General features: G+C 31.4%; 1 protein-coding gene across 5 annotated transcripts in view; it reads left to right on the top strand.

Annotated features, from left to right (window-relative positions):
- The window catches only part of LOC101886654 (A disintegrin and metalloproteinase with thrombospondin motifs 20), a 114,579-nt gene extending 92,863 nt beyond the window's left edge, over positions 1-21,716 (top strand). For 4 of the 5 annotated variants that reach the window (XM_073942460.1, XM_073942458.1, XM_073942461.1 and 1 more), the window contains 9 exons: positions 14,518-14,685; positions 14,963-15,142; positions 15,581-15,754; positions 17,141-17,270; positions 17,657-17,846; positions 18,556-18,689; positions 18,984-19,075; positions 19,304-19,408; positions 20,889-21,716. In XM_073942460.1, coding sequence (XP_073798561.1) covers positions 14,518-14,685; positions 14,963-15,142; positions 15,581-15,754; positions 17,141-17,270; positions 17,657-17,846; positions 18,556-18,689; positions 18,984-19,075; positions 19,304-19,408; positions 20,889-20,978 — 1,263 coding nt within the window. In that variant the 3' untranslated portion in view covers positions 20,979-21,716. Of the gene's footprint in view, positions 1-14,517; positions 14,686-14,962; positions 15,143-15,580; positions 15,755-17,140; positions 17,271-17,656; positions 17,847-18,555; positions 18,690-18,983; positions 19,076-19,303; positions 19,409-20,888 lie in introns of those variants that run through there. The other variant, XR_012400027.1, reaches the window with a different exon arrangement.
- Positions 21,717-22,500: the final 784 nt, after the last annotated feature.

Genomic DNA, 22,500 nt, shown 5'->3' with positions numbered 1-22,500 from the left:
CATTTCTGCCATAGACTGTCAGAAATAAAGGTACTCGAGCTGTCACTGCGGTGGTTCCTTTTCAGAAGGTACACACTTGTACTTAAAGGGTTAATATTGGTACCTCAAAAGCATATATTAGTATCTAAACATTTTAAGAGGAACACTCTTGTACTTTTTAGGTACTAATATGTACCCTTGGGGTATTAATATGGACATTTTAGTTACAAATGCATACCTTTTGAAAAGGCACCACCCCAGGGACAGCTCACATACCTTTATGAGAGTGTAGAATACAATTTATTATTCATTAATTCTGACTTTTCTCTGAAAATGTGAGTTTATATCTTAAAGTTTTGATGTTTAAAGAGGTTTTTAAAAAGTTTTAGCTATTAGAGTTTGTGTGAAATAAGCACACCTAGCTAAATTTAACCCTAGAATTTAGAGTAAACCTTAGAATTAAATTAGCATTGAGATTTAAACATTTACATACATTTAATCTCAAAATGAAGATAAAAACTCAAATTTAAATAAATTAGTTTTGATATAAAATGTGTTAAAATGCATGTTTAGGGTTTTCATATAGTGCATTTGCCAGATTTAAATGTAATATTAAAATGTAAATGCAATACATAAATGAATACCTGACATGAGTCTGGTGGTGGACCCAAGCTGTAGAGCAGGGGTGCTCAACCCTGTTCCTGGAGATCGACCTTCCTAAAGAGTTCAGCTTAAACCCTGATCAAACACACCTGAATCAATTAATTAGGACCTGAACCTTGATAATTACAGGCAGGTGTGTTTGACATGGGTTGCAACTGAAATCTGCAGGAAGGTCGATCTCCAGGAACAGGGTTGGCCACCCCTGCTGTAGAGCAACTAATAATAACTGGACTTCTAGTTGATGATGTGTGAAAGTGTCAGAAGGTGGATTTCTCTGCGGATCTGCATCCCGATCATCACCAATACTGCAGAAGACCTACTGGAACCAGCATGGACCAAGACTCTCACAGAAATCAGTCAAGTTTGGTGAAGGAGAAATCATGGTTTGGGGTTCATTCAGTGTTGGGGTGTGTGAGAGATCTGCGGCCAGAGGTATCAAGACATCTGTGCTGCCCATTACATTACAAACCACAGGAGAGGGACAATTCTCCAGCAGGATAGCGCTCCTGCTCATACTTCAGCCTCCACATCAAAGCTCCTGAAGGTCAAGGTGCTCCAGGATTGGCCAGCCCAGTCACCAGACATGAACATTATTGAGCTGATGAAGGAGGAGGTGTTGAAGATGAACACAAAGACTCTTGATGAACTCTGGGATCCTGCTGAAGCTTTCTTCTTCATTCCAGATTCAGACTTTATTAATCAGTGATTTGAGTCATGTCAGAGATGTATGGATGCAGTCCTCCAAGCTCATGATGGAGTCAGACACAATATTCATTCTGTCTCCACTGCAGCAGGACTTTATATTCTATACTGGACATTATTTCTGTTCAGTGATGACACTTTAGTCTAGCAGAGTCAGACCGCACTGTCCTCATCAAATCAGAGACACTTCTGACACCAAATCATCAACTAGAAGAGCAGGTATTATTTATTGTTTCTAAAACTTGAATAGGGGACAAGACTTTTCTCCAGTAGTGTGCACACACTTATATTTAACTTTAAACTTACAATTGAGATGTAAATATCATTTTTTAAAGTCTAAACATCGAATTGAAATGCAAATGTAGAATTGGAGAACATTATTAAATATAATAAGTCATAATTAATAATATTAATTATAGTTATATTATAACTTAATAATTAATAAATGAAAGAGTTCTGAGATATAAACTCATGAAAAAACAGCAAAATCTAAACTAATACTTAACTAATAACAACAATTCAGCATTTTCAAAATGTGAACTCATAACTCAGATTAAAAACTTCAGATGACACACACGTGCGCAGTTTGTAGAGATCATTCTGAATTTATTTATGTTCAGTGTTGCGATGTGAAAAAGGAAAGCAGAATTGCAGGATTGTTCACTCAGAGTTCAGTCTTAATCTTTCTGTGGTGGAGCAGCAGATCTTCATCTTCAGACAGTAAATCCTCCTCCTCCTCAGTGAATGCATGAGCGTGTGAATGAGTGTAGTCATGATCTCTACATTATACTTCATTCAGAATGGGTGTGATAACACACAGACCTCAGCCTCAGTCTCCTGAAGCACGTGTTTGCTGGATTACTGATTTGTTTACAGCACTTTTGTTGTCTGTATATTTGTCCTCGTCTTCACAGTGGAGTTTCTTCAGCTCTGGTTTCTCTTCATTTCCTGCTGGTGTTCCTCTGTCAGTGTGTAAATCTTTCACAGCTCATGATGTGTGTGTGTGTGTGTGTGTGCGTGTGTGTGTGTGTGTGTGTTTCTCATTATTGTGTTCATCTGAACGTCCGGCTCAACTCTCACACACTGTAAAGCTGATTAAAATCCAGAACGGTTGTGAACGCTTGTGTTGTTTCTTCATCTCTGAATGATTCTTCAAATTATTTATTATTATAAAGTTTTACTCATCATTATAGGTTCATATGTATGGTGGAATTATATATAATTTAATTTAAATATATAAAGATGTATAAAGAGTGTATATAGAATACATATCAGTTATGAATCTGTTATTTATATATATATATATATATATATATATATATATATATATATATATATGTATGTATGTGTGTGTGTATCACTTGAATATGTAAAGATCATTTATTAGGAATTAGTTGAACATTTCTTCAGCGTTAGTTAAACATTTCTTCAGTGTTACTTGAACGTTTATTCGTGTTGAACAATTCTTCATTTTTAGTTGAACGTTTCTTCATTGTTTGTTGAACGTTTCTTTATTGTTAGTGGAATGTTTCTTCATTGTTAGTTGAACGTTTCTTCATTGTTAGTTGAACGTTTCTTCGGTGTTAGTTGAGCATTTCTTCATTGTTAGTTGAACGTTTCTTCATTGTTAGTTGAACGTTTCTTCATTGTTAGTTGAACGTTTCTTCATTGTTAGTGGAATGTTTCTTCATTGTTAGTTGAGCGTTTCTTTATTGTTAGTTGAACATTTCTTCAGTATTAGTTAAACGTTTCTTCAGTGTTAGTTGAACGTTTCTTCAGTGTTAGTTGAACGTTTCTTCAGTGTTAGTTGAACGTTTCTTCAGTGTTAGTTGAACGTTTCTTCAGTGTTAGTTGAACGTTTCTTCAGTATTAGTTGAACGTTTCTTCAGTGTTAGTTGAACGTTTCTTCAGTGTTAGTTGAACGTTTCTTCAGTGTTAGTTGAACGTTTCTTCAGTGTTAGTTGAACGTTTCTTCAGTGTTAGTTGAACGTTTCTTCAGTGTTAGTTGAACGTTTCTTCAGTATTAGTTGAACGTTTCTTCAGTGTTAGTTGAACATTTCTTCAGTATTAGTTGAACGTTTCTTCAGTATTAGTTGAACGTTTCTTCAGTGTTAGTTGAACATTTCTTCAGTGTTAGTTGAACGTTTCTGCAGCATTAATTGAATATTAAATCAGCGTTAGTTGAGTGTTTAATCAGCGTTCAGCATTTCTTCAGCATTCTTCAGTTTCTTCAGTGTAGTTGAGCGTTTCTTCAGCGTTAGTCGAGCATTTCTTTAGCATTAGTAAAGCGTTTCTTCAGCGTTAGTTGATTGTTTCTTCGCTCTAAGCTGAGCATTTCTTTAGCGTTAGTTAATGGTTTCTTCAGCGTTAGCTAAAAGAGTTTTTTCAGTGTTAGTTCTGCCATTTCTTCAGCGTTAGTTAAACGTTTCTTCAATGTTAGTTAAACATTTCTTCAGTGTTAGCTAAGCGTTTCTTAAGTGTTAGCTAAGCATTTTTTCAGTGTTAGTTCTGCCGTTTCTTCACCCTTAGTTGATTGTTTGTTCAGTGTTAGTTGAGCATTTCTTCAGTGTTAGTTCTACCATTTCTCTGTGGCGATCTCCCTCCATCTGTTTTTCATTAGTCTAATGTCTAAAATACTGATCTGGCAACAGTCTGAGACTCAAAGCTGTGTTTATGGCTCTGAAAAACCAAAAACAGCCTAATAATTGCGGAGAACAGCAAAGCTGCGCATCATGTTGCACTTAAACGCAGAGTAATCTTTCACTTTTATAGATGATAAATACACAAAAGAGTCGAGGAGGAAAACATGAAGCAGGTGAAAACTGTGCAGAGAGAATACAGGTTATTAACTATGTTTGATTATTAATATTATAATGTATATTTCTCTATTTTCTCCTTTCAAATCATCAGTGTTCATCAGTGCATCAGTGCAGACAAATGTCTTTATGTGAGTGTAATAAAAACACTGCAAGTCTGTTTCAAATACAATTTCTTCAAAATATTATTGTATTGTATCGTCATTATTTATTTATTTATTTGAATTTTTCTTGTTAAATTTGGGACATTTTATTAAATACCAAACTTATTTTTTCTATCAAATACCTTTGTGGAACAACTATTGCGTAATAAAAGGACATATTGCCATTATTATTATTATTATTATTATTATTATTATTATTATTATTATTATTATTATTATTATTGTTGTTGTTATTATTATTTTATCATCATTATTATTATTATTATTATTATTATTATTGTTATTATTATTATTATTATTTTATCATTATTATTAGTATTATTATTATTATTATTGTTATTATTATTATTATTATTAGTAGTAGTAGTAGTATAAATGTTATTATTATTATTATTGTTGTTGTTATTATTATTATTTTATCATTATTATTAGTATTATTATTATTATTATTGTTATTATTATTATTATTATTAGTAGTAGTAGTATAAATGTTATTATTATTATTATTGTTGTTGTTATTATTTTTATTAATATTATAAATGTTATTGTTATTATTGTTATTATTATTATTATTGTTGCTGTTGTTGTTGTTATTATTGTTATTATTATTATTATTATTGTTAATATTATTATTGTTATTATTATCATAACTATTATAAATGTTATTATTATCATTGTTATTATTATAAATGTTATTGTTATTATTGTTATTACTATTTTTATAATAATAATAATAATAATAATAATAATAATTATTATTATTATTATTATAAATATATATTTTTATTATTGTTGTTGTTGTTATTATTATTATTATTGTCATTATTATTTTATTATTATTATTATTATTATTGTCATTATTATTATTATTATTTTCATTATTATTGTTATTATTATTATTATTATTATTATTATTATAAATATATATTTTTATTATTGTTGTTATTATTATTATTATTATTATTATTATTATTATTATTGTCATTATTATTTATTATTATTATTATTATTATTATTATTGTCATTATTATTATTATTTTCATTATTATTGTTATTATTATTATTATTGTCATTATTATTATTGTCATTATTATTATTAATATTATTATTATTGTTATAGTTGTTGTTGTTGTTGTTGTTATCATCAACTTATTATTAAATATTAATTTTCCTTTTTTTGTGGAGTACTTCTGTTTATTAACTTAATGCATATTTTATTCGTTATAAAAGGCTTCAGTGTAATGGTATTAATAAGCCTAAATTTCATGTATGACCCAAAGAGCTAAAAGTTCAAGTGAAAGTCAGTCAGTTTTATTGTCAATTCAGGACATAGTTTAATTGTCATATGAACTTTTGAATAGTATTAATGTAATAATTAAGTTCCTTATTTAAACACTAAATAAATGTAGACATGGTAATAACAAAAGTATTTTACATACAATTTTAATTACGTAAAAAGTAATTCGTTTTTTAAAGTGAAAACTCGGCATATTTCCAACATAAACACCCTCCGCAGAGATCGAGTCTGTTTTCAGTTTTTGTGTCCAGTGTTTGTTTTTAGCCAATAAAAACAGATTAAAACGGCTGTTACAGAAAACATGAAGCCGATTTAATGCAGCCAGAAACTGCCAGAGCCTGAGTGCTCAAGACAGAAACTGCTGAAGGCTAATTATTGCGTAATTAAAATCTGAACGTATAATGATGATTATAGTAAATAGAGTCACTCTAATGTGCTCCAGATGGAGAAACGCAGGTCATGTGACTCTGACATCATCACTGCGGCTTTGCTGTCACATGATTCACTCAGCAGACAATATTAACTGCTGCAGATGTATATATTATGTGTAAGACTGGATGTTTATCGATGTCAGGATAATAATAAATCATAATATTGTTCAACAAATATGCAGTTGTTAATAGTAGACAAATTACACTTATTATACATGATAAAATATTGTGTTCATCTCATACATTTACAATTTGTAAAAAATATTTTATTACATTTTTGGATCATTTTAATTAAATAATTTTAGAATAATAACGGTAATATACATATATTTAAATGTATGCATCTGCTTTTTTACATAGCTAATTAAAATAATTTATACATATTTAGATATATATATATATATATATATATATATATATATATATATATATATATATATTAGTCATTTAAATATGTAATAAAATGTATAGTTAATATATAAATTCAAATGTAAAATTATTTTATTATTGCAGTGATTAATAATTATTAATCTTGTTAATTATTATTGCATTGAATGTTTTAATCCTCTAGTATAGAGGGGCAGTTCACCCAAAAATGAATATTTACTCACTATTTATTCTTGTTACAAACATTTATAAGTCTTTTTCTGTTGAACATTAAAAAAATGTATTTTGAAGAATGTTGAAAATAGGTAACCACTGACTTCCATAGTAGGACAAAACAAATAAAATGGAAGTTTCCAACATTCTTCAAAACATCTTCTTTCTAGCACAAAAAGGGATAGTTCACTCAAAAAATGTAAATCCTGTCATTATTTACTTGTTTAACACCTGTTTGAGTTTTTTTACTCTGTTAAACACTAAAGAAGATATTTTGAAGAAAGCTGGAAACCGGTAACCATTGACTTCCATAGTAGGAAAAACAAAAATTATGGAAACATTCTTCAACATTCTTATTAATCTGCTTACTATTAGTTATTGTTTATTATTATTAATCTGCTTATTATTAGTTATTGCTTATTATTATTAATCTGCTTATTATTAGTTATTGCTTATTATTATTAATCTGCTTATTATTAGTTATTGTTTATTATTATTAATCTGCTTATTATTAGTTATTGCTATTATTATTAATCTGCTTATTATTAGTTATTGCTTATTATTATTAATCTGCTTATTATTAGTTATTGCTTATTATTATTAATCTGCTTATTATTAGTTATTGCTTATTATTATTAATCTGCTTATTATTAGTTATTGCTTATTATTATTAATCTGCTTATTATTAGTTATTGCTTATTATTATTAATCTGCTTATTATTAGTTATTGCTTATTATTATTAATCTGCTTATTATTAGTTATTGCTTATTATTATTAATCTGCTTATTATTAGTTAAGGTGTAGAAGTTGGGTAATTGTTTTTTTTTTTGCATATGATTAGGGATGTAGAAGAAGATCAATACTGTAGGCCCACACGGAATCTATGCACAGAATTCCACAGATATTCAGCCCATCATTGATTTGGTTTATTTACCTGTGTAAATGTGTGTAAATTTATATTTGTTCAGTTTATAAATTAATTTCAGTATAACTATTGACTAATATGAAAATATTCAACTGACTTATTTACAGTACAGTGTAATTTCAAACTGTAATTTAATTGAGTAATGGAGTCTCTCAAAACTTGCATATTTAAGATTACTTGCGGGTTTTGTAGACTATACTTAAATTGTTCAATTCATCAATTTAAGTATAATCTACTTAAGTACTAAGTGTAGGCATTTTCATGCTACATAAGTTAAATTAACTCATATTTTTAAGTGATTGGACTAAAATGCAAAGTTTTAGGTTATGTTTAGTCAACTTTACTTAATTGTTTAAGTAAAGACAACATCGAGGTTTTCAGTGTAGTTTTGATACTTTTAAAATCATCACACATAAATGCACAGATTAAAAATAATAATTCTCTGCATAAACAGCAAAAAATATCAGCAGATTCCATCTGGCTCTGCGTATAACAAATAATAAAAGTGAAGATCTTCATAAAGCCAGTAGTATGTTTTCTTAAAACACTAAAGAGGATATTTTGACGAAAGCTGAAAATCGGTAACCATTGACGGAAAAACAAATGGAAGTCAATGGTTACCGGATTGCAGCATTCTTCAAAATATCTTCTTTAGTGTTCAACAGAAGAAAGAAACTCTTAGAGGATTAAAACAAGAGAGAGTAAATGCTGACAGAAATTAAATTATTTTACTATGTAACCAGTGCTTAGTTTGGTGTTATTTACCTGGTTTACCTGTTAATGTTAGTTTCCTCCGTCTGCCTGAAGAAAAGATCTGTAATTCACGCTCATCTGAGGGAGTATTTGAACTACACCATCATTTATCAGACATGTGTGGCATTGAGGAACTGTTTGTTGGCTTTTGCTGTAGTAATAGTTTGCGTATGGCAATGTAGAGTTTGGCAGTGTGTGAGAATGTCTGGCGTATCGTATGGACTGCACATGTGGACGCGCGCGCGTGTGTGTGTATGTGTGTTATATTTCATATAATTACAGCAGAATGCGAGTCGATCATTGCGTCCTTGAGCTGTAAACTATTCCTGTCTGGACTGTAAATATAGGAGGAGCTGCAGATACACAGAGTCACTGTAGAGCTGGAGATAGATCAACAAACACACATCTGCACACACACACACACACACACACACACTAAAATAAATAGAGTTATATAGATATAAATTATTATCTTAAATAGATCATAAGAAACACTATAAAATAATTCACTATTCTGTTAAACAAAACTTAGGAAATATTTAAAAAAAATAATTATAAAAGAGAAAAAAGGAATTTTAAATTATTATTAAAGTTAGTACAATTATTATAATGCGTCATGATCACCTTGTCTGCTTCTATCATAAAGGTATCATATCATTAGCATATTATTATCATACTGTCATCATGCCATTATCATATCATTATCATGTCATTATCATATCATTATCTTTCTATCATCATATTATCAGTATATCATTATTATATCATCATGACTGATTCATCATATTATCATATCATCAGCATACCATTATGATATCATTATCATTTCATCATCATATCATTATTATTTCATCAGCATATCATTATCTTCATTGTCATATCATCAGAAAATTATTATCATATCATTATCATGTCATTATCATATTATCATCATTGTATCATCATATTTTTAGCATATCATTATTATATTATTATCATAGTATCATCATATTATCATATCATCAGCATATCATTATCATATCATTATCATGCCATCATTTTATCATTATCATTTCATTAGCATATCATCATCTACATTGTCATATCATCAGCATAATATTATACCATCATCATGTTGATATCATATTATCATCTTCATTATCATATAATCAGCATGTCATTATCATATCATCATCTTATCATTCCTATATCATTAGCATATCATCACCTTTTTATCATTGTATTGCCATATCATCGTCACATTATTATCACATCATCAGCATGTCATTATCATAACAGCATGTCGTTGGAATGCTATTATCATATCATTTTAACATTCTCATGTCATATTGTCATATCATCAGCATATCAAAATTGTATTATCATAGCATCATCACATCATCAGCATATCATTATCATGTTATCATTCTCATATCCTTATCATATCATCAGTATTGTTTTATCATATCATCATCACATTATTATTATATCATCAGCATATCATTATCATATTATCATTCTCATATCCTTATCATATCATCAGTATTGTTTTATCATATCATCATTTCATCCTTCTCATTCTCGTAGTATAATCGTATTATCATATCATCAGCATATCCTTCATCATATTATCATATTATCCTCATCCTCCTGCTCATCTGTTGAGCCGGGCAGTAGTATTGTTTCATCATATCATTATCATATCATTATCATATCATCCTCATGCTGATCTGTCGAGTCGGGCTGTGGTGTTGTTCTGTCTGCCGCTGTTATAAATCATTACTGAGGATTTTGATGGAGCCTCTGGAGCTTTATGAAGCACAGAAAGCGTTTTCACCATCACATCTGTTTCTGTTCTTCTGCAGCAGATCACATTACAATCATTCCTGCAGCATCTGCCGTAATTATTCAGGCCTGCCGAATGCTTGATTCTGATTGGCTGATGAACATCCTGATGTTATTGTCAACTCACAAATCCTACATCACATTTACATTATATGCAATGTATCAAATAATGAAAGAAAAAAATCGACACTTTAACTTGCGTAGTTTAAATCTGAATATTTAAATCACTGTTATGAATAGTCATTAGTGATTTGCATAAACAGCTTTTCCCTGATATGCTTTCAGCATTTCTCTATGAATGTGCAGAAATGCTTCATTCAGATTAAGTTAAGGCAGTCAGAAACCTGATCTCCAGCACACGTGTGCCTGATTCTGCTCTTCATGTGTTCAGGAAATAAACTAATCTCTGCGGTTTCCGTCAGATAGAAACACATCTGATACAGCAAACTCATAATGCTTTCATTCTGCAGCCCTTTCTCTGCATTTATCAGCTTTTTCCCAGAAAAAAAACTGTTTTCCAAAAATTAATCCAGGGTTATCATCAGCATATCATTATCATACCATCAGCATCCCATTATCATATATCATCAACATATTATCATATAATCAGCATATAATTTCCATTTAATTATCACATCATCATCATCATCATATGATATTATTGTTTTATCATTATTGTTATAATATCATCAAAATATAAATATCACATCATTAGCATTCCATTATCATATGGCATAATTATATTATTATCATATAACCAGCATATCATTTTTATTTAATTATCACATCATCATCATCATCATCATCATCATCATATGATATTATTATTTTTTATTAATATAGTTATAATATCATCAAAATATATATATATCACATCATTAGCATTCCATTATCATATATTGTCATATTATCAGCATATCATTATCATAAATCATCAATATATTACCATATAATCAGCATATCATTTTCATTTAGTTATCACATCATTATCATCATATATTATTATTTTTTATCATTATTGTTATAATATCATCAAAATATAAATATCACATCATTAGCATGTCATTATCATATCATCAGCATATCATTATCATATTTTAGCATTATATTAACATATCATCAGCATATCTTACTTATTTTATTTGATTGTTATAATATCATCAGACAATAAATATCACTTAATTTGCATGCCATTATCATATATCATCATTATATTATCATGTCGTCAGCATATCTTTCTTATTTTATCACCATATTATCATTAAATATTATTGTAATTATCATTATTGTTATATCATCAGAATATAAATATATCATTAGCATGTCATTATCATACATCATCATTATATTATCATATCACCAGCATATTATTATCACAACATCAGCATCTCATTATCATATTATCATCATTATCATCATCATATGATGTTACTGTTTTTATCATTACTGTTATAATATATAATCAAATATAAATATCACATCATTGGCATGCCATTATCATATATTATTTTATCATCATCATCATCATCATCTTATTTTATTATTGTTATAATATCATCAGAATATAAATATCACATCATTAGCATGTCATTATCATATATTATCATACCATCAGCATCCCATTATTAAATTATCATCATTATATTGTTTTCATCATCATCATATATAAGTATTGTCATAATATCTTCAGAATATTAATATCACGTCATTAGCATGTCATTACCATATATCATCATAATATTTTCATCATCATCATATATTATTATTTTTATAATATCATCAGAATATAAATATTACATCATTAGCATGCCATTATCCTATATTATCATACCATCAGCATCCCATTATTAAATTATTATCATTATATTATCATCATAATCATCATTGTTATTATATATTAATATTGTTTTAATATCATCAGAATATAAATATCACATCATCAGCATGTCATTATCATATATTATCATACCATCAGCATCCCATTATCATATTATCATCATTATACTATCATCGTCATCATCATCGTCATATTATTATTATTATTATTATAATATCATCGGAATATAAACATCACATCATCAGCATGATCATACATCATCATTATATCATCATCATCATCATCATCATCAGTGTATTAAACATTGATGTATAATCAGTGCTAATATTGAGTTTTAGTTTGTGCAGAGAGCGAGGGTGTTCTGAATGACGACATTTTCATTTAAAATTGGGAAGATCTAGTTGAGCTGGTTTAGAATAGAAGTGTGTCTCCAACACACATCTTTAAAATAAAAACAATATAGTTTATTACAGAGTCTATATATATATCTAACATCAGCATACTCTTAATCCAGAGCTCAGTGTTCTGTCAGATATCAGCATCGTCAGTCTCAGACTCTCAGGATTGTGGAGTTTGTAGCTGGTTTGAACTCAAATCTCTCAGTTGTGAAGCCGGCAGCTCAACAATCATCATGCAGTTATCATCATTATACACTCCTTATTAATGTGTGTGTTTTAAGTGTGTGTGTATGTGTGTCAGACGTACCTCCAGTCCAGAGATTCAGATGAAGATCCTCCTGCAGCTCAACCACTACTAACCAGCAGCAGACCACAGTGCTGAGAGAGAGAGAGAGAGTGTGTGTGTGTGTGCCTCTTCCTTCAAGACTTTGAGGAGTGGTCTATTTCAGTGTGCGTGTGTTTTGTGTTTTAAGTGTGTGTGTTTAAAGTGTGTGTGTGTGCTGGCTGTCTGTTATCTGTGTGTCTTTGATGTATTTTTCTGCTGGCAGAGACTGAAGCCTGTGTTTAAAATTCCTCTGTAATGACCTTGTTTACGGACTGTGTGTGTGTGTGTGTGTGTGTGTGTGTGTGTGTGTGTGTGTGTGTGTGTGTGTAAAACTCAACGTGTGTGTGTCTATATATGTATATGTGAAATGTAAAATATCTGTGTGTGTGCATGTGTGTTAAACTCTTGATGTGTGTGTGTGTATATGTGATTCTTGATGTGTGTGTGTGTATGTGTGTGTGTATGTAAAAGTGTGTATCTATTTTAAACTCTGTGTGTGTGTGTGTGTGTGTGTGTGTGTGTGTGTGTGTGTGTGTGTGTGTGTGTGTGTGTGTGTGTGTGTGTGTGTGTGTGATTCTTGATGTGTGTGTGTGTGTGTGTATATGTGATTCTTGATGTGTGTGTGTGTGTATGTAAAACTGTGTGTATCTATTTCAAACTCTGTGTGTGTGTGTGTGTGTGTGTGTGTATATGTGATTCTTGATGTGTGTGTGTGTGTATATGTGATTCTTGATGTGTGTGTGTGTGTGTGTAAAACTGTGTATCTATTTCAATCTCTGTGTGTGTGTGTGATTCTTGATGTGTGTGTGTGTGTGTGTGTGTGTGTGTGTGTGTGTGTGTATATGTGATTCTTGATGTGTGTGTGTGTGTGTGTATATGTGATTCTTGATGTGTGTGTGTGTGTGTATATGTGATTCTTGATGTGTGTGTGTGTATGTAAAACTGTGTATCTATTTCAAACTCTGTGTGTGTGTGTGTGTGTGATTCTTGATGTGTGTGTGTGTGTGTGTGTGTATATGTGATTCTTGATGTGTGTGTGTGTGTGTGTGTGTGTATGTGATTCTTGATGTGTGTGTGTGTGTGTAAAACTGTGTATCTATTTCAAACTCTGTGTGTGTGTGTGTGTGTGTGATTCTTGATGTGTGTGTGTGTGTGTGTGTGTGTATATGTGATTCTTGATGTGTGTGTGTGTGTGTGTGTGTATATGTGATTCTTGATGTGTGTGTGTGTGTATATGTGATTCTTGATGTGTGTGTGTGTATGTAAAACTGTGTATCTATTTCAAACTCTGTGTGTGTGTGTGTGATTCTTGATGTGTGTGTGTGTATGTGTGTGTGTGTGTGTAAAACTGTGTGTATCTATTTCAAACTCTATGTGTGTGTGTGTGTGTGTGTATGTGATTCTTGATGTGTGTGTGTGTGTGTGTGTATGTGTGTTTGTGTATGTAAAACTGTGTGTATCTATGTCAAACTCTGTGTGTGTGTGTGTGTGTGTGTGTGTGTGTGTGTGTGTGTGTGTGTGTGTGTGTGTGTATGTGATTCTTGATGTGTGTGTGTGTGTGTGTATGTGTGTTTGTGTATGTAAAACTGTGTGTATCTATGTCAAACTCTGTGTGTGTGTGTGTGTGTGTATATGTGATTCTTGATGTGTGTGTGTGTGTGTGTGTGTGTGTGTGTGTGTGTGTGTGTGTGTGTGTGTGTGTGTGTGGAGAATGTGTGTTGTTATTTGCTCCAGATGTGTGAACGGAAGCACAGGTGTGTGTGTGTGTGTGTGTTCTGACAGATGTGTGTGTTTCTCTGCAGTGTTCGGTGTCGTGTGGGACGGGTCAGAAACTACGTCAGGTGGTGTGTGTGGACCAGAACCACACACAGATCGACGAGCGCCGCTGTTCTCACCTCAGCAAACCCTCAACACACAAGATCTGCAGAGCTGGAGCCTGCGCACGCTGGAGAGCCACACGCTGGACACAGGTACACACACACACACACACTCATACACACCTATTCATTAACAGACACACACACACACACACACACACACACACACACACACACACACACTCATACACACCTATTCACTAACAGATACACACACACACACACACACACAGACTCGCGCGCACACACACACACACACACACACACACACACACACACACACACACACACACACACACACACACACACACACATATATACACACATATATACACACACATAGATTGTGACAATTCTGTGTGTTGTTCAGTGTTCGTCGAGTTGTGGCGCCGGCGTTCAGACCCGTCAAGTTTTCTGCAGGTCAAAGGGCAAAGGTCGCGTCAGTGATGACCTCTGTGACTCTCGAGTGCGACCCGACCACATCCAGACCTGCTTCACCACTGCCTGCCAAACACACACACACCACTGGAGGACACTAGAGTGGACGGAGGTGAGACACACACACTAACTAACTAATGTGCACACACACACACACACACACACACACACAAACAGCTGGAGGACACATTAGATGAACGCACTGTAACACACTCATACATACACACTCAAACACACACACACAATCACACTTTGTTTTCAGGGCAGTGTGTCATGCGTCTAAGATAGGAGGTCCATTTCATGTGTGTGTGTGTGTGTGTGTGTGTTTGTGTTATTCATGATGTTACTCTCTCTCTATTTCTGTGTGTGTGTGTGTGTTTAACTGATGTGGTAACTTTCTCTCTGTGTATGTGTGTGTAACTCATGATGGTATTCTCTCTCTCCTCTGTGTTTGTGTGTGTGTGTGTGTGTGTGTGTGTGTTACTCATGATGTAACTCTCTCTCTCTATTTCTGTGTGTGTGTGTGTGTGTGTTTGTGTGTGTGTTTCAGTGCAGTGTGTCCTGCAGCAGTGGTGTGAGGTCCAGGTCAGTGGTGTGTGTTGATGATGATCTGAATGTTCTGAGTTCTGATCTGCTGTGTGACTCCTCTGCTAAACCACACACACTCGAGCCATGTCACAGCGCCACCTGTCAGCCCGTATGGGTCACTACAGCCTGGAGCCCGGTACTGCAACACACTCACATGAGCACAGTAACGCTCTTTACACTAACAAGATCCTAATAAATAAATAAAAATGAATAATAAACACATAAATAAAAAAGCAAATAAGAAAAATAATCACATAAAAGATTAAATAAATAAGAATATTAAACAGATAAATTAATAAATTAATAAATAGATATAAATAAACACATCAATAAATATGAATAATTAACAATTAAATAAATAAAAATTAATAATAAACAATCCAAATGAATAAATAAATATGAATAATAAAGAATTAAATATTTAAATATGAATAATAAACAAACAAAATAAATAAATATTAATAATAAACAATTAATTAATTAAATATTAATAATAAACAAACAAAAAATGAATAATAAACAAATAAATAAGTAAATCTGAATACTAAACAAACAAATAAACAAACATCAAATAAATATAAATAAATAGATAAATAAACAAAAAAAACAATGAATAAATACATATGAAATAATTAAATAAATAATTATATAAATAATAATAATAAAAAAATAAAAAAATATTAAATGTTAAACACATAAAAATGTATTATTGAATTAATATGAATAATAAGCCATTAAATAAATACATATGAATAATTAACAAACAAATAAATATGAATATTAAAAACTTATTTTGAATAATAAACAAGTAAATAAATAAATATGAATAACAAACAAACAAATAAATATGAATAATAAATAAATAAATATGAATAATAAACAATCAAATGATTAAATATGAATAATAAATAAACAACAAATAAATAAATTTAAGTAATAAACAAAAAACAAATAAATAAATGTAAATAACAAACAAACAAATAAATAAATAAATAAATATGAATAATAAACAAATAAATTAATATAAATAATAAACAAATAATCAAATAAATAAATATGAATAATAAATAAACAAACAAATAAATAAATTTAAATAATAAACAAACAAAAATATGAATAATAAGCCAACATTTAAATAAATAAACAAATAAATATGAATAATAAACAAATAAATAGGAATAATAAACAAACAAACAAATGAATAAATAAATAAATAAATAAATTGATAAATAACTGTAAAAAATTTATAAAAATATATGCATTTATTAATTAATATAATGAATAAATAATTAAATAAATATACAAACAATTAAATAAATATAAAAATAAAAAAATAATAAATAAATAGATAAATAAACAAACAAACAAACAAACAAATAAATAAATAAATAAATAAATAAATAAATAAATAAATAAATGAATAAACTGCTTTCTGTTGCAATTTTTATACATTTTAAAAATTATATAATTTTTTCATGTGTGTGTGTGTGTGTGTGTGTGTGTGTGTGTCTCGTAACTGCAGTGTTCTCAGTCTTGTGGTGCAGGAGTGATGCAGAGGAGCGTTCGCTGTCTGACCGCTGAAAACACACCGTCTGAGAGCTGCTTGCCACACACACGTCCGCAGACACACACAACCTGCAGACTGACTGACTGTGAGTCACACACACACACTTCATGTGCATATGTGCTTTTGTGTGTGTGCAATTGTGTGCACATGTTTTTTTTGTGTCTGTATGTTTGTGTAATTGTGTGTGTGTGTGTGTGTGTGTGTGTGTGTGTGTGTGTGTGTGTGTTTGTGTAATTGTGTGCATTTGTTTACATGTATATGTGTATATGCATTTGTGTGTATATGTGCATGCATGTGTGTGTGTTTACTTGTATGTGTGTGTGTATATCTGTGTGTATTTGTGCATACGTATGTATATATATATATATGTTCATGTGCGTGTGCAAATATGTGCATGTGTGTGTGCGTTTGCTATGTGTTTGCGTATGTGTGTGTGTGTGTGTGATTGATTGTGTGTGTGTGTGTGATCAGGCGAGCTGCACTCGAGCTGTGGAGAGCTCCAGATGAAGGACGGCGTCAGGAAAGATGGAGAACATCATCTTAAAGTCCAGGCGAAGATCCTGCAGGTTTACTGCGCAGACATGCAGAGCAGCTTCCCCAAAGAGTACGTGACACTGCGCAGCGGACAGAACGACAACTACTCTGAGGTGTACGGATACAGGTACACACACACACACACACACACACACACAATAATACACACAACACTCGATGCTCACACTGCATGAATACAGCCCAGTTACTGCACAGAAAATAGCGTCACTGAATCATTTATTTGGTCAAAAATACAGTTAAAATGTTGAATATAGAGTTGGAGTCAGAGTTATTCGCCCACTGTGCATTTTCCCCCAGTTTCTGTTTAACAGAGAGCAGATTTCTCCAACACAATTCTAATCACAATAGTGTTAATAACTCATCTCTAATAACTGATTTATTTTCTCTGTCATGATGACAGTAAATAATATTAGACTAGATATTCTTCAAGACACTTCTATACAGCTTAAAGGGACAATTAAAGGCTTCACTAGGGTAATTAGGGTATTTAGGCAGGTTAGGGTAACTAGACAAGTTATTGTATAACAGTGGTTTGTTCTGGAGACAATTGAAAAAGCCTAAAGGCACTAATAATATTGACCTTAAAATGGAGTTTAACAAATTAAAAACTGCTTTTATTCTAGCCGAAATAAAACAAATCAGACTTTCTCCAGAAGAACAAATATTATCAGACATACTGATATATACTAATATATACACATACTGATACATTTCACTGTATCACTTTTTTTTTATGTCACATTTTCACTGTATATTTCTTGATGGAGTAAAGGAGCCTTGGGAAGCTATAATCATATGCATATATATATTTGCAGGCTGCAGAACCCTTTCGAGTGTCCGTATAACGGCAGTCGGCAGCAGGATTGCGCCTGTAGGAATGATTACGCCGCGGCCGGTTACACCATTTTCCAGCGTGTGCGACTCGATCTGTCCATGATGCGCATAATCAGTGAGTCTATAATATTTAAATATTAAATAGCTCATGTCTTGTTAAAATCTACAATAATACTTTATCCAAGAACATGAACTAACATGTAAACTTTTTGATTATGAGCTATTTTGAGTGAAAGCAAACACTTTTTTTATGTGTGTGTCTCTTTAAATGCAAATGAGAGCTCTTTTTCAAAAGTGGGCGGAGTCTTTACAGGCTTTGCTTCGGATACTCTGGAAACAGCCTTACTTCAGCTCTCTGTGTGTGTTTTGAAGGCTGTTGAGTGTAACCTGATGATTATTTGTATTTCAGCGACTGATATGAAGTTCAGTCAGACTGTGTTTGGTCGCTCCGTCCCGTTTGCGTCCGCTGGAGACTGTTACAGTGCTGCGAAATGTCCTCAGGTATGATTATTATACATATTATTCTTCAGTGTTTATAAAAAAAAACTCACCAATTGTGCATTTGTTTGATGATAAAAAATACAGTAAAAATGTGAAATATTATTACAATTTAAAGCAGCTGTTTTATATGCATAAATCTGATATAGTTTAATTTATATCTTTAATGTAAAGCTGTATTTTTTTTCTGATCCTTCATCATTAATAATTATATTTAATATAATTGTGTAGGGTCAGTTTAGTATTAATCTCAGAGGAACCGGACTGAAGGTTTCTGAATCCAGCAAATGGGTTTCACAGGGAAACTACGTCACAGTCAAAGTTCACCGCTCAGAGGTAAGACTGACATCTTTTATTATTATTATTACTACCAGATGTGATAATGGAATTATATGTAATATGTCTTTTATTATGTGACATAAAATAAGGGTTAGCACAAAAGTAATCTAAATGTAATCCAAAAGGGTCCAGATTATGCTACCGTAAAAGTAATGTAAATGTATCAAGAGTAGTCAGATTAGATTACCATAAAAGTAATGTAAATGTAATCCAAAAGTAGCCATGAACAAAATCTAAATGCATCAACAGTAGTCAGATTACATTGCCATGAAAGTAATCAAAATATAATCCAAGCATAGTCCAACTATGTTACCTTAAAAGTAATCTAATTGTAATCCTAGGTTAGTCTCATTGTTTACCGTAAAAGTAGTCTAAATGTAATCCAAGCAGTCAAATGATGCTTCCATAAAAGTAATCTAAATGTAATCCAAGCATAGTCAAATTTTTACCATAAAGGTAATCTAAATGTAATCCAAGTGTAGTCAAATTATGTTACTGTTAACATAAACATAATCTAAATGTAATCCAAACTTAGTCTAATTGCATTACCATAAAAGTAATATAAATGTAATCTAAGTGTACTGGGATTATTTTACAAAAACATTATCTAAATGTAACCTTTTAGTAGTCTAATTATATTACAATATTAGTAATCTAAATGTAATCCAAGCAGTCAAATTTTTACAGTTGTCATAAAAGTAATCTAAATGTAATCCAAGCGTAGCCAAATAGTTAATATAGAAGTAATTTAAATTTAATCCAAATGTAATTATTTGTTAACATAAAAGTAATCTAAATGTAATCCAAGCGCAGTCAATTTATCATAAAAGTAAACTAAATGTAATCTAAGTGTAATTGTGTTACCATAGAAGTAATCAAATACTAGTCAAATTGTGTGATTATTAAAGTAATCTAACTAAAAGTAAAATAAAAGTAATGTAATACAAGCATAGTCAAATCATGTTACTATAAAGGTAATCTAAATGTAATCCAAGTGTCGTAAAATTATTTTACCATAAAAGTAATCTAAATGTAATCCAAGCATTGTAAAATGATGTTACCATAAAAGTAATCTAAATGTAATCCAAGCATAGTCATTTTTCTTTGACCATAAAAGTAATCTAAATGTAATCCAAGCATTGTAAAATGATGTTACCATAAAAGTAATCTAAATGTAATCCAAGCATAGTCAATTTCTTTGACCATAAAAGTAATCTAAATGTAATCCAAGCATTGTAAAATGATGTTACCATAAAAGTAATCTAAATGTAATCCAAGCATAGTCAATTTCTTTGACCATAAAAGTAATCTAAATGTAATTCCTACAAACTTTGTGATGTAATTTGTAATCGGTAACTAATTACATGTCATTTGTAATGCAGCCAGCTGTGATTATTACTATATGCCGTGATGAAATGCTGTGTTTTGTTAGTGGCTTTAATCATCTGTTTTGTTTTGTTTTTCTGCTGTTTGTCAGGACGGCAGCAGGATCTACGGCCGCTGCGGTGGTTTCTGTGGGAAGTGTCTTCCTCATCCTCATACAGGCCTCTTTGTGGAGATTCAGTGAGGAAAAAAAGAGTTAAAGTCAGCATTTCTCTTTGACGTCTGGCAGCTACGGTAAGAGATCAGAACTTTCTGAAGAGTCCAACTTATGCACTTTTCATTATTCCATACAAAAACAAGAAGAAGAACCAAAAATACGCTTCTTGAAGACGGATCAGGATGCAGAATGGATTTGTTTTTCATGGAAACGCAGCTGAAATAATTCATTGAGAGTTTGACTGAATAGTCTAGAAATGGCCTGAAAATGAAACCAAGATTCTGTCCTGAAGCCTTCAGAATCAAACTGTGCACATTTGGCTGCAAAAAACAGTATTTATTTTTATTTCTGGTTGTTTCAAAAGATCAAATCCTTCATGTGTACAGCATTTTGACATAAAGGGATTCGTTTAAGCATTTCATAATCCAAAATTTGTGCATTTTCTCCAGATGCACATCAATTTCTTCTGGGTGTAAAATGAAAGAGCAGGTCATCTGGTGTTTTAAAGTGTCCTAAAATTGTGTTGAGTCCCAAAAAACACATTCAAGGTAAAAAAAACATTGTCTTTTTTTCAGAATATGCGTTTAATATTCGAATAATTCTGCAGCAATTTCTAAATGATTCATTTGAATCAATTCAGGACTTCAACTCAGAAAGCCCCTCCTCCTTTCTTAAGACATCTCGAGTCTGATTGGTCAGCAGAGCCAAGCCTAATTTGATTGGTCACGCTGTAGCTAGTATGCCAAGGAGGTGGGATTATGCAAATGATCTGAATGGCATCTGGCAAAAGATTAAAAAACATAACATCACATTAAAGTGAGTCCGGGTCGACTCTTTGTTTTGAGAGTCAAAAGACACTTTTTTTGATTAACAACTTTTCAGACATTTGAGATATTTTTCTAAATTCATCTCTAAGATCAGAAAACATTGTAATTTTTTCAGAATATGTATTTAATATTCAAATAATTCTATACTGATTTCCAGATGACTCATTTGAATCAATTTGGGGCGTCAGGTCTGTAAGCCTCCCCACCCAACCCCCTTAACATTAGCACAGCCAAGCCTAATTTGATTGGTCTCGCTGTATCTAGTATATCAAGGAGGCGGGGATTATGCAAATGAGTTGCTCAGAATGGTAGCAAAAGATTCAAAAACGTAACTTATTAAAGTGATTCAAAGTCGACTCTTTGTTTTGAGAGTGAATAGACTCTTTTTTTGGTCAACAACTTTGCAGACTGTTTGCATTTGTGATATTTTTCTAAATTCATCTCTAAGGTCAGAACAATTTAATATTATTTAATATTCAAATAATTCTACAGTGATTTTGAAATGACTCGTTTGAATCAATTCAAGGCGTCAGATCTGTTAAACCCCCCAATCCAAAAGCCAACTCTGCTCTGATTGGTCAGCAGAACCAAGTATAACTTGATTGATCTCGCTATATATAGGATATAAAGGAGGCGGGATTATGCAAATGAGTTGCTCTGAATGGTAGCTGGCAAAAGATTTAAAAATATAACATCTTAAAGTGATTCAGAGTCGATTCTTT

This window comes from Danio rerio, chromosome 25 (genome assembly GCF_049306965.1).
Source record: "Danio rerio strain Tuebingen ecotype United States chromosome 25, GRCz12tu, whole genome shotgun sequence".
Lineage (NCBI taxonomy): Eukaryota > Metazoa > Chordata > Actinopteri > Cypriniformes > Danionidae > Danio > Danio rerio.
The sequence above is the reverse complement of the archived record's forward strand: the minus strand, read 5'-3'. Positions and strand labels throughout refer to the sequence as shown.